Source organism: Tigriopus californicus, chromosome 4 (assembly GCF_007210705.1).
Source record: "Tigriopus californicus strain San Diego chromosome 4, Tcal_SD_v2.1, whole genome shotgun sequence".
Taxonomy (NCBI): domain Eukaryota; kingdom Metazoa; phylum Arthropoda; class Copepoda; order Harpacticoida; family Harpacticidae; genus Tigriopus; species Tigriopus californicus.
The window spans coordinates 2800070-2813731 of NC_081443.1; the positions used below are offsets into that span (position 1 = coordinate 2800070).

Consider the following 13662-nt stretch of genomic DNA (forward strand, 5'->3'; position numbering starts at 1 on the left):
TTTGTCGCCAAATGTGAAGCACAATCCTTTTGATTTAGACGTGTCCTGATTCAATGCCTATGGGCAAGTCAAGTAAAGGAAATTCAAGGGAAAATGTGGTCCGGCACGCTGATTTTGAGCATTTTGGGGAGGGAGAACTAAGACAAACATCCCAGTCAACTCAGTCAACTCGCACCATCCGCCCATTGAATTTTCAATAATCGAGTATTTTCAGTGATCTGTGTTATAAAACCCAACAAAATTAACATGTTTGGTGTAATTCGGAGAAAACACTATCAAATTGGCTCAATACCAATATGCTATTTGCTTAGACAAGCAGGGAAAACGAGTTGAATGTCAAAATTCAAGGTATGCACAGTGAGGTTTGGCTGGGCATGTTGTCTTTGATTTTACTTTTGATTTACAACGTCAGTTGTTCATGAACTCGTTCACTTGACAAGCCCTATAACGTTCTCTGAATCAGGTAACAAGCTGACCTCCAGCAAATAAAGGTCATGAGAATTCTAATTCCTCACTTTGTGTTATAGCTCGAATGGCCTGTGTCTTACTTACATTAGCCTGATTTTTTAAAACAGTTCTTGACCTAATTTTCTGCTTTAGAACTAGAACTGAGAATAGTTTCAGCTTACGATGCTTAAGATTAGGTAAAGATAACGAAGCCAGCTCACTTTTTCTATTTTTTGTACGACTGATTTTGTTCATTCTATGTCTTTACCATCTCCGTTCCAAGATAACCTTTTCGCTTTGAATGCTTGTTTCCGATGCCGTCCTGATGCTGTGAAGTTGAAGGTGGCAATTCTCAGTAATTGAATTATGCCGTGTTTGGCCGCCCTCATAATTGTTAATCGGGACAATCCAAGGCCGTCAGAGATATTGATAAAAGTGGCTTAAGAACAACAGACAATACACCGTACGTCAAGGAGAAAACACCCACTTCATAAAAAAGAGAAAGCAAACAAGTTCCATCCAGCTTCGAAGTTGACCTGCCGAACAAGCAGTCAGAACAGCCAAACTTCAGGCCAGCCTTTACTTCAGACTTGATTTCTCTTCACATCTGGCTTACATATTATATTTGGATGGCATGTCGGTTAATGCCACCTTTTTAATTTGACATACCCATGTCCGCTGTGCTCTGTATGCCGATATTTATGCTCCTGAAAATGGCAAAACTGGAATTCTTTTCCTTGGCTTGTTTGATAGATGTTATGCTATAACATCGCTTTTTAAAGGGTAATGATAATAGTTGGTCAATTTTATCAGGACAAGGCAAAGAGGGCTTGCCTACTCTGAACTTTTTAAAACCAATGTAGAATACTTCAGTGCAAAAAGGCCGTGACGGTAACCTTCGTCGAGTTATGTTCAGGTTTGAGTTGTCCCTGAGAATAGTCTGAGGTCAATTCAATGTAAACAGTCCAAGGCAGTTGGATATTTGTTGAGCTATTAGCCATCTGAAGTGAAGGAAATTCAACGAAAAATGTAGTGCGGCACCCTGATTTTGGGCATTTCGGGGAGGGAGAAAATGGCTAGTTGGTTCAACAGGTGGAGGTATGCCTGAGATCTTTGATTGTTTTAATTCGCATTATAGCTCCTAGCTTCCGAAACTGAGAGATAAGGGCTATCCACCTTTACAGCAGTTGAATAGGGTTGGTGAAGACCATTCCATTCCTTCTCAGTTAGGAAATCAATGAAATCAAATTAGCAGATAGTGAAATGTATGCTAGATGAATCCTGTGTGTCAAGGGTGGTTGATGGATTATTTTAAGGTTTGTTTAGACAATTGCCCACTTTGGAATCGACGGCAATTTTTGCTTCAATTACCTTTATGGATCAGCATTTTTTTTCGGCTGCGTTTGCGCATTTGCCTTTGATAACACTTGAAGCAGCTTTTTTGCCTAATCCAGATATTTCCCAAAACTGAGGCTTAACACTTGATTGACGATTCAATTGACGTTTTCCTATACTTTAATGAATGGTTTGGAGACACGAATTCGTATTTCAGATTTGCACGTAGGTCGGAACTGATCAGACAAACTTAAATCTTAAGAAAAACAAGTCTTTGCAGACGTACGTCTTACGAAAGTTGAAGCTAGATTGTTTTATCTCCTATGTCAATATTGTCCATTCTTTCTACTAGTCCCAAGTGTCATCCGGCGAGTGCATGAATTATACACAACTTAGCAAGGCGAGGTACTTACTACTTAGATTCATCATTGAAACGAACTTTTTGTCTGCTCTGTCCTATTGGTGCCTGGGCGACAGGAAAGTTTTTTCCGCGAACTAGCATATGGCCCAACTTTTACGAGGTAGAATGGCTAAAACTGTTCAACTTTTGATCCTTTCCATTAGTTGGTTCGTATCATTTAGGCGAAGGTGGTCAGTGCTACCTGAATTGCTAAAGCAACAGCACTAATGGCTCAATTATTCTAATTTATATCATTTTGTTCAGAGAAGTAAATATGATACAAAAGTAAAAGCTCTTAGATACTTTATTGTTATTCTTACGAATTATGCTCATAAACAACAAACGTATCAGATCTTTTAAAGGCATTGACAAAATAAAACCGGTTATCATTAAAGATTGTACCTGACTTGCAATTGGAATACAAAAATAAAGGCAAATTCGGTTAAGAAGTTTATTAAGCTACCTTTTTATGGTCAAGCACTACATTCGCATTTTTAATATGGCATCTCGTAAATATGGGTTCTCAAAATAGGTTAGTGGAACAATGCTGGATTTATAATAATCCTCATCATTATCGTGATCATCGTCCTCATCATCCTTGGCAGATGGAAGCGAGATCGGATTTCAAGGAATCTGGTTAAAGCACTGAATTGCGAGGGTTCAAGACACGCGGGTCACACGGCGATTGGGTTCGGAAGTTACTCAATAAAAGTTGACATCATTCTAGATTAGGAGAGTTAAGCACGTGGTATTGGTTTACAAATAATGGCATTAAATATAGTTGTTGTTTTCGTCCACAGCCGTCAGATCCTAGATTCAGAGACGTTTGCCACCCAAGCGAAATCATCAACTCTGGAAAGCGTTGGTCTTGATTTGGATCCGCTAAATCTCCCAAATTCTGACTTTTAGTTACAGGAACATGGGTGTTGTTGTTGTGTTGCTGTTGGAAGGTGTGAGTGGATCAATCCAAATATTGCATCAATATCGAGAGCTCTCTGTAGGTGTGTCCAAGTTTCCCGGACATGGTTTGCCGCTTCAAGATGAGCGAGCGAATCTTCACCAAATCCTTGTAGCATTGCATGCACTTGTTGTGACTGAAAGAGAGGAACAATGAATTGAATTATGAGAAGGAATAGCATTAGGAGATATGTGCACAACTCGGTTTCTTGATTGGTTCGACGAGGAACTTTTGAAGGAGGAGAGAGAGATACCGTACATGTACAGACCGTCGTTTAGTTTGTCGGTTTCTTTCATGGTACAATCCCGAGGGAAGGATAATGAAATATGTAGGAGCACCAAACAATGGCCAGAACATGAGAGTGTGGCTGAAGCATTCCAATTTGGTATTCTGTTGCAAGTGAATAATGTTGCATTTAGCGCAGGGTTTTCCATCTTGACTACACATCTTTAACAGTTCTTTGACAGAGCACCAATCTAGAAGCTAACTTGAGCTATTAAGTGTTCAACAAATCCGATAACCGCACAAAGAGCAATTCTAGAAATCTAGGACTTCAACTAGAATTGAGAGGTTTTGTTAGAATTGAGAATGGCCTTACCGTTCTTCCCTGGAAATGTCCACACCAACCGTTCCAACCGGGCTATCAATGTTGGATTTTATCACAGACGCAAAATTCTTCAGGATGAGCTTCATGGCGGCACAACCGGTATTAATGTACCTTCAAAGTGAAGAGAAGGCAGAATAGAATGAATGGCACATGCACCTGTTATGAAGAAAGCAATTGATTCCACTTACATCTCATATTTACTTTGGAGAAGGTCGCCGATAGACGGCAATAGGGCAGTACAAAGGTCCAGATTCCAAATCGACGGCCTCAATGAAATGACAGAGAGTAGATCCACCACCACCGCCTGGTCATTGAGCGAAACGGCCTGGTCGACTGCTGCTTTGGCATCTTTGTTCTGCCACAATTTGTGTAGAATCTCAATGTTTCGACCTCGTCGCGTAAGGACAGCCATCATGGATTCATGGCCTTTTAAGATTGACGAGGTCACTTCCTGCTCAGACAACTCTCCCCCTTGTGGGTAGCTCTTGTAGGCCGAGAAGCGTGATTGATCCTGCATTTGAGGGGTCATACTCATGTCTTGGAACTTTTGAGGCAAGAATTCATTCACCTCAAGGCCTGAGGGCTTGTCAGCGTTCATAGGGATCACGTCAAACTTCTCTTTCTCAGGAGGAGCCAAAGGGTCTTCCACGAGCGGCGACTGACCATGAGGTCCGGAGGCAGGAGGTTGAAATGGAATGTTGCCATTGCGATGGTTGGTGTAGGATAAAGAGGTCAAGTCTGGCTGAGAGAGGCGATTAGCTGCGCGGACTTGTTCCATCATGGAAGGAGGCGTGTAGACATGAGCATTCGGGGGGTATTGTTGAGGCATGTCGTGTTGTAGTGAGGATCGAGTGGGACGAACCATAGTGGGACGTTCCAGGGGCCGATCCACGCCGTTCCCATTGATCTGAACCCTGGAAACTTGGGATGGCTCTGCCCGGGTTACGTGTCGACTCACTGAACTAGCACGGCTAAAATGCTCAGACGTTGGTGAGGTATCTCTATAAAAATGTAGATCATGTTATAAGGAATGCAGGCGTCAGAAGGAAAGTGGGTGTCTTAACTTACCCTGGAAAATCTAGTTCGTGAGCTGATCGCGGCTGGACACTAGTAGACCGCTGATGGCGAGTTGGAGAATTCCCATTTTGAAATTGAGGGGCGGAAGGACTATGACTGAGGGTACCTGACTCATATACCGACATAGGCCTAGTGGAGTTACCGGAGGAATTGGACGTCCTCCGAATTCGCACGTTGCCGGCAGAATTGTTGCTTCCATTAGAAATCCGATTTACGTCCGGCGAGCTTCCGTAGATGTGACTGGAGTGCATTCCAGATTGATTCGTTCTTCGTGTGGGACTTGGCGAGGGTTTCTTCTGGTTTCTCAGCTTTAACTTATTAGGCCTCAAAAGGGATCCAGTATGACTCAGTGGAACATCTGACTCTGATCCAGAAGGCGCTTGGAATGGTTCATCAGGCATTGGCGGGGTTCGACTCAACTCTCTTTGTCGTGGTCGGAAGATGTTCTCATAACTCCTGTAGTCATTGATATCAGCTGGACTGATGGCATCCGAATCCTCAGGATCTGTCCCGGATTTGTCTGAATTGGGTTCTTCGGACGTCTTTATCTGGGAACTAAACAGACAAAAGAGACCAAAAAAGTCCATTACCATCTGACTGTAACGCGATCCGACAAAAGCGGATCGCCTGTGTCTATATGAGGAATGGGCGAGCCGCAAACAAAGACGAACTCATTTTCTCTAGTTCAGACACATTAGCCTCCCCTCTCATTTCCGAAGGGTCTTGTCCAAAAACATTAAGAAAACCATTCCCCAGTCAGAGGAGCAACCACCAATGAGGTCTCTGTTTTATGTTGCTTATTTCGGCCAAAACTACCCACTTACTCTGGGCGTGTTCCACTAAGGCCAGGCTTTTCTTTAACGAACGAACGTCTGACATGAGAAGGTTGCTGAATAACGCCATTGGAAAGCTTGTACGCATTCGTCGCTAGAGATCCAGGCGTGCTGTTGTTCCTGGACCCATTGGTCATGGTCGAATTAGTTCGAATATTGGAGCCCATGGGTTGAACCCGTTTGAGATCAACCACGTAGATGGAGACATTGGACATTTGGTGGGATGCGGCAATCTGGAAAAAAATGGATTAGAATTCTCGTCAATTACAAGTGATGGTGTAAAAAAGAGCACATGGCGAATAAGGGCCATGGACATCTGAACAAAGGATCTTTACGAAATGGGTTCATTTCAAGACACCACCCTCCAACTTGTCAATGCCAAGAGGACATCCCACATGAACAGCTTAAGCACTTTTTATGCTTTCAAGGCACGCACCAGAAGTTCTCGACAATGACATCATCATTACCTCGATGATTGAGGATCCCGATTTGAATTCGAACTCATTCGATTGTATAGCTTTTATAGGCTTCATTGAAACCAGGGGTATCCAATAAACCCTCTAATGAAGCTTCTTTATGACTATGTTTAGTCTCGATGGAGTAGTTTATGAGTTTTGGCCTCCTGGCTGGGTGGGTGGCTTCTGCTTTGGTATCCAATTAAATCAGACACAAATCATCATGTTGCCCACTCCATATGGCAACACTGACTGTCCGTTAAAATCAGCTTTGGCAATTTGGGCCACAAACTCAATCCAAACAGGATACTGAGAAATAATTGGGTAATACAATAAACGTCAGACACAAGTGCTATGCCAAGATCAGATTGGTCTGTCAGTCCAATTCAGAATAAGAATCGTTCGCTGACTCATCGCCCATTTGTTTCGTGGCGTCTTCGTGATTTGGACGGAATTCTTGATTGGCATATTATTGGGTCTTCATGTCATTCTCCCAAAAAATAGTAATCAAAGTGTCAGCATCGTGTCCCTCTCAATGATTTTGGAGGAATTGAACAGTTTGGTGATGTTATGCTTACAGTAAAGAGGTTTTAGAAGGTGCTATTTAGTAGTTTTTGACTGGCAATTAAATCCCACCTTTGAGTGGTGCCAAAGTGGTCAATTTAAGTTATCTGTCTTCCTTGGGTATACTTGTTTTTTCTGTCAAAATAATTGTTTATCTCTGCATAGTCGCCTTGAATGGTTCTCCACATGGGGCTCAAGATCAATTAAGGCCTCAAAATTGATTTATCTAGCTTGAATGTTTGACCACCAAAGAGGCAATACCTCAAAATATAGAGCTTTTTGTCGGTTGGATCTTCGACATTTTTCTCCTTCCTACGCAAAAGCGTTAGATTCCCGTCTTATTTCTGAGTCATGACGATGTAGGGGGTTATTCTACACATTCTCAACACCAAAAGAATGAACAGCCGTTGGTTGGTTACTTGGTTGTCTGTAAGGTAGGGTGGATACTCGTAAACGGATGAACGGACGGAGAGCTAGTTACGTTCACTCACTTGAGTCTAGTTCGAGAGGCTCTTTTTCTCCACGAATGGGGCCCAGAGAATAAAGCTTACTCATCTTCAACACAACTAGATTACCCTCTGCTGACTCGCCTCGCTGCTTCATAAGCTAATAAGCAATAATAAAAAAGAATAACCTACGCACCATTTTAACTTTTAAGAGTTCAGGTTTCTACCACAAACTGATCCCATCAAGAAACCCAACGGATGTTGGCAACGCTTCTCGTAGCCATAGAAAAAGACCTTTCAGAGCTCTAGGCCTTAAATATTCTTTTACAATTGGACGCGTGGGTGTTCTCAACGCTCAATCATAGATTTCTCACACACACACACTAGATGATTGGAAACGGAGGCCTTCATCCCCCAAAGCCATCGTGGGCGAATGGGCACTGACAAAGAAGATGCCAGGAGGTTCGACTCGATCCTCATCTAGCCTGTGCGATCGATCTATGCCTGATATTCCAGCAGGTTTTTCCACCCACAGATCCCAATTCTCCATTTGGAGCGGAGGGATACCTTCATCCAGGATAAATATACCTAACACTCAATGTACCCTGATGATGGTCCATGGCGATGCTTTTTGAAGTGGATAAGAGCCTTGCCAAGAATGCGAGACAATTTATTATATGAGACAGAAATAACCATAATATCAAAGCCAGTTATGCAACAAGTACCATGCAAAGTGAAAATGTGGTGGTGTTGATTTGTTCTATGTATGTACATATCTATTTTCGGCATGCCCGCCACATTGCAGATTGCTCGCAATCCCCCGTGGTCGATCAACACTCAGGTCATATTACTTTTATGGCTTAAATCTGATCATGTTATATGACCACGCCATGTGATCAGAGGAGACCGAAAATGCAGAAAAGCTTGTCGTTTAATTTCGCACTCAATGGCCTTACACCTGGCTGGTTGAACCTGATCTGTGCCGAGCAATAAATTGCAACAATATGCATGGACGGCAAAATTTGGCAAATGGGCAGCGCTTCACTAGCAAAACGAAACTATGATTCAAAGCAATTCAGGCTCATGTGGCTCGCAAACGAATCAGCTGGCCAACAAATCCAGGCTTATCTAATTTACACGGGGCCAATGACATCTGCCATGAAACAATGAGGTTGAATGGCCGCCATACTTCTCATCTGCTCTAGGCGTCGACATATTTCAGGGAACGCCCGGGTTATTCGAACAAGTTCAGGTGATCATCGCCTAGATCAGAGGCAAGCTTTGGTCAAGGCTCAAGGGGTTTGGATAGTGCTTGATACGTACATAGAAACGCCCGAAAGGCTTAGTCCTCAATCCTTGTTGAGCAATTGTCATCTTGAATGTATTTGGTTTACACTTGGGGACGGCAAGCTTGGGAAAGTTTCCCAATCTCATCATTGTCTTGCATGGTGCTAGCTGGAGGCGTTCGAGATGTCCGAACTTCAATTTGATTTTCCCACTCACTCAACTGGGTTGCCACCAGAAGCGGGTTCTCAGCCAGAAAACAACATTTCAAACTAAATGCTCACATACCAGTTGTTTGGAGGCCACTGCGATATCCTTGATCTTGCCCCAGCCCATGGAGATGGAGTCACAGACGCGATGAGGCTCCCAAAGGTGGACTTTGAATGATTCGTGTGAGCCCGAGAAGAGGCACTCGCTCTCAGGATGGAATGTGATACATCTGGAATGAAAGCACGCATTGAGACATGCGACCAAGGGAAATGGACCTTGGATTGAGGGTAAAGCCTCTAAATCTAGATTGATTATCAGAGTTTCTCGGCATTTCTTGCCGATATTTCTGGCTATTTGAGTACCTCCTTGTACTTGGCACCTTTTCGTGGGGGACATATTTGTGGTTGCACCTCGACATAGGTTCAATGCCGGCTCAAGACAAGCATTGAAAGTTCAAAACCTGGCCCATCATCACTTCAATTGATAATCGTGCTTCATTCTTTTTCGCATTTAAGATGCCATGCATCTAGAAAGAAGGTGGTCATTCTCTGGACTGATGTAACACCTTCAAAGGAACGAGGTGACGACATTCGTTAAAAAAAGTTTTTCAATGATAAGGAAGCAAAATTGAGTCATCTAATCATTATGTGGCCGATCACGGTAACTTGGTGGCGATTATCATTGCTTGAAATTATTCGAGCATGAACTTATTCAAGAAAGATTTACGATCCTTAATAAGATATTTCCGAGACAATTTTGTTCCATTGAGATGTTAGGCGCAATAATATGGGCACATTTTTTACTTGAAATCATAGCACCGAGCATTGCCAAGACTTGCAAGATCTGAATTTAGCCAGCAAGCGCATTTAACTAAAGATTCGGTGATCACTCACGCCCGACGACATATTTCTGGCGCTTAAAGTGAAAAGTTCCTTCGAATGCAATGAAAAATAATATTCCGTCCCAAAACAATTACGGTAGGAGGACAAATAACTGCATCATCATAAGAAACGTTAAGCAAATGCTAGCAAATGAATTATGGTTATGGCAATGACACCTACCTGACAGGTCCCGAATCTCGTTCCGATGTGGAAACCAGTTGAAACGATTCCAGATCCCAGAAATTCACCGTTCGATCTGAAGAGGCCGAGGCCAGAAGGAACTCATGTGGATGAAACTCGACATCTTGAACAGCGCCAGCGTGTTCATTGAACTCGGTCATGAGTTTTCCGGCTCGAAGGTCCCAGATCTGGATAAAGATGGAGGATGAGGAAATGAATGAGTGAGTTAGAGGGGGTGTTGTTAATTCATTGAATGAGAGACGGGGAACGACTTCCTCTCAAGGTTGATTCCGGAGATCCTGCCACAAACTCGTGACGAGATGTTTAGACACACATTTGCATTTAGTTAATGAGTGCACAAGAGAGGTTTGTTCTAACAAAGTAGTGAAAAGTCTCTCTAGTGGAGGAAGTCCGCCATTTGATTTTTTTTACAAACTAGGACAAGAGGAATGAGCTAGGGATAGATGTTCTCTACGTAGACGATATTTCACTTCAAACTCTTAGACCAAACTCGGGCTCAGAGACCGAATCTTGATTGTTTTTATATGTACATATTTTCCAACGCATTCCATACGAATTTCAGTTCCTTGCTTCGCCACGCTCTTGATCATTTCAAGTCGATGGTCAATGGTTCTGAGTAAAATAATACGTGGATGAATTATTGCAACTTGGTAATTTCAAATATGGAGTAACAAACCCCACAACTCAGAATGGGCCCCACGACCGTATATTATAGATTAACAAATACAGGGTACAATTTTCTCAAGCGATTCTTTGGCAAGCTGAACGCGTGCAATTAGAAGGCAAACCATGACAAGGTCACCACAACTATTAGAGCTTAATTTTCCACTAAAATGGAAAATGACAAGAAGAAACCGTAAGTTGTAACAGTTTTTTTTCTCCCCGTTTTGTACTTTTCTACGTACATAGAGTTCTTTACACGTGGGAGAACCACCTAAATTAGTGTCTTGCGTGGAAGTAAGCTAGCTAAAATTTAATGATCCTCCTTGAGGGAGGCACAATAATCTCTCTTTCCTCGTATCTTACCTTCACTGCGCCATCTTCTCCACCTGAGGCAATCCATTGGCCATCAGGACTGAATTTGACACTATTGACACACTGACTATGGCCTTTATACGTGAATATACAGCCTTTGCGACGGATATCCCATAACTTGAGATTGGTGTCCGAGGATCCACTCGAGAGGAAATCACCATACGGATGGAAGTCGATCGTGGTGAGGCCAGATTTGTGACCGGTTAACGAGCGAACCAACCGGGCCGCCTCCAAGTCCCAAATCTTTAACGCACCCGATTGAGATCCAGCACAAACCAGCTCCTCGGTCTGACCAAATCGAACACAATCCACAGGAGTCGTGTGACCACTCAGGCTCTGAAACCAAAACAATATATTCTTAAAGGTCTGCCAAAGGCTTTATTCACTTTTGTTAACAAAATTGGGTCATGCTGCCTTTGGCATGTCGTGCTAAAGCCAAAAAAATGTTTTGGAAATGACTCAAATCCATTGTCAATCATAGAAATTGGTTTTGAGCACGAAAGAGCGATATTTTTTTTTTGTGCGTGGAAGTAGAACACCCAGATCTTCATCGGGTTAGAAGACCTCCAAAGTTTCTCAAAACTTAAAGGTGCTTGCCATCGCTTCGTGATCATTAATACTGACATGAGCGCCGTGACACGATTTCTCCAACAATTCCTCATCCTCAAGCCATCATGCAAACTCATACTCCATTCACCTCCCGGCGTTAAAAGCATCTATCTAGCTGGGTTCGTGTTTTCTTCGGCACAAAATCCTAGAGTTTACAATAACATGACGACGACAAACTAAATGAAGTTAATCCCCCCAATGCCACATGTCCCGGTTTCTTTCTCCACTTTTTTTATCAACCTACACGTAGATTTCACCAAGTGGCTCCTCTGGCGGAGGTTTGTGACTTATGAGTAATTAAAGCAAGTAGGATAGCAACAACATATGGCACTCGTATTGAAGCAAAGAACTTCGATGATTCCAAGTAGAAAGGAGCTATTAACCAAGAAGCCAAGGTTGATGAATTGGAACTTGGGAAGTGACCAATAAACTTAGAAGCGTTCATGCTTGATGTGCTAGAGCCATTGGTACGAGTAGGTTAGTTCCCCTAGATGGCGAAGATGAGCCACTTGGGAGTTGAAATCAACAGGTGTGGAGGCACACATTGGATACGTAATGGAGTAGTGTAACGCGTCTAGCCAGGGGCAAGTAGGAGCTTAGAAAAACACAGTTCTTATCAATACTATCGCTATGCTCCCCCACATAAACACGCTCGAACCCGCAGGATGAATTTTGGGCCCACACAAAGTCTGCGAACCACCCACATGAAATCCATCCCACCCTCAATTGAACAAAGACGCTACCAAATCACGATGAGAACCAATCAAGCTTTAATATAGTAGATAGATTGGAGCCATTCTATTTTACTTTTGAATTCATCCAAGAATTGCGACAAGAGGACCCAAAGTTTTTTTGGCCTCCGTACCTTAGTCCCCCTCTCTCTATTTTTTCCCTTTCGGTCGCTCTGAATATCAAGGTAAATCCAAGGCCAAATTGTATGATTCACCGCCAACATTGAAGAGGTTTGGTCAATAACGTTGACTCATGGGCAACTTCATGCAATTCAGCTGACGAATTGCAAGGGAAGAAAACTTGACTTCCAGCGACCATTGTTCCCCCTTCGCAGTCTTTTCATGTGGAGCTCGGGGGTTGACAAACCAAACCTGTTTACCCTTTGGTCATCATAATGATTTAATAAGCATGGCAAAAATGGTCAGAGGACAGTGGGTGTAGCCTTGCAACCACTGAATAATAATATGTTGGCCCATTTTTGAGATGTTGATTTCCTTGAACTCTTTTGTCTTACTAAGTTGCCAAGATTACCATGATTCCTGCTGAGTTTGGAGTACTAAGCCAACAAGCCAAATTAACACTAAAATTTGTCCAAAAAGGTTAGGACCCTTGAACAGAAAATGGCAGGAAAGGACGCACAGGAATACTAACTAACTTCCTGGTCATTGTCATTCTGAAGTTTAGATTCAGACCAAAAATCCCTCTGCTAAAGTCCAGGCCTATTACTTACTGGCTGCAGAAAATCATCAAGCTAAGGAACGAAACTCCCTTGCCTCTCTGTGAGCACTCACGTTGGTTTCGCTCTTCTTCAGCAATATCTTCAGTGGTTTTAAAAAAAATCTCGTTCTACTTGGATTGCTAACAACGGAAGTTGTTGACTGCCTTGAATGCGTCGAGATCAAGCGTCTTTCGTCTTTGCCTAGCAAGTTCTCGGATGGACGAAGAAGAGACACACATTTGACCAGGTACCGGCATGTACTTTAACCACCAACCATCCTGTGCACGCCTGTTATGCAATGTCGGTCCCTTTCAAAAGCCGGTTCTGGATCCAGGAAACAAAGTCAAAAATGCGGATGATTGATTTTTTTTCCTAAGCCTAAGGAAGCGAGGTCCTGAAGTGATCTCTGACAGGATTTTGCCTTGATAACATTTGGTAATTACGTCCCCTCCAAGAAAAGTGTGACAAAACAACCCTTTGTTTCCCAGACCTGAGAAGTGTGTCAACGCAATAATGTCAGCCTGAGTGAAGTTCACTCTTCTATCGAGTTGGCTAAGAGCGAGGAAAATGACAGAAAACGGCAGATTATCCCGCAATGATGAATCGAGGGTATTATCGTTGGAGAACCAAGGGCAATAACAATGAGTACGGTACTCTAACCAGAGTCCCAGTGTCACCTATGTCGATGCACGCAAACGAGAGTACCCGTGAGCGAATCCTTACTGGATTGACATACTTGTTGTTGTTGTTGTTGTTGNTAGGTGCACTCAGAAGGTAAGTGTGCCTCTTCAGTACATTCATGTTGTTTGAGCTCGTTATGTGGTAGACGCGAGTCTTGAACAACAGTGTTTGCGGGGTTTTTTCGCTCTC

The 13662-nt window shown here is 42.9% G+C and overlaps 1 protein-coding gene across 2 annotated transcripts in view; it reads right to left on the minus strand.

The window, feature by feature from the left end:
- Nucleotides 1–2619: 2619 nt before the first annotated feature.
- LOC131879243 (katanin p80 WD40 repeat-containing subunit B1-like) overlaps nucleotides 2620–13662 on the minus strand; it is a 19631-nt gene continuing 8588 nt past the window's right edge. The window contains exons 3-11 of one of the 2 annotated variants that reach the window (XM_059225506.1): nucleotides 10725–11069; nucleotides 9678–9865; nucleotides 8695–8845; nucleotides 5649–5890; nucleotides 4816–5379; nucleotides 3936–4748; nucleotides 3739–3858; nucleotides 3399–3530; nucleotides 2620–3276 (exon numbers count right to left, since the gene is read on the minus strand). In XM_059225506.1, the coding sequence (XP_059081489.1) occupies nucleotides 3144–3276; nucleotides 3399–3530; nucleotides 3739–3858; nucleotides 3936–4748; nucleotides 4816–5379; nucleotides 5649–5890; nucleotides 8695–8845; nucleotides 9678–9865; nucleotides 10725–11069 (2688 nt within the window). In that variant the 3' untranslated portion in view covers nucleotides 2620–3143. The remainder of the gene's footprint in view (nucleotides 3277–3398; nucleotides 3531–3738; nucleotides 3859–3935; nucleotides 4749–4815; nucleotides 5380–5648; nucleotides 5891–8694; nucleotides 8846–9677; nucleotides 9866–10724; nucleotides 11070–13662) is intronic. The other variant, XM_059225507.1, reaches the window with a different exon arrangement.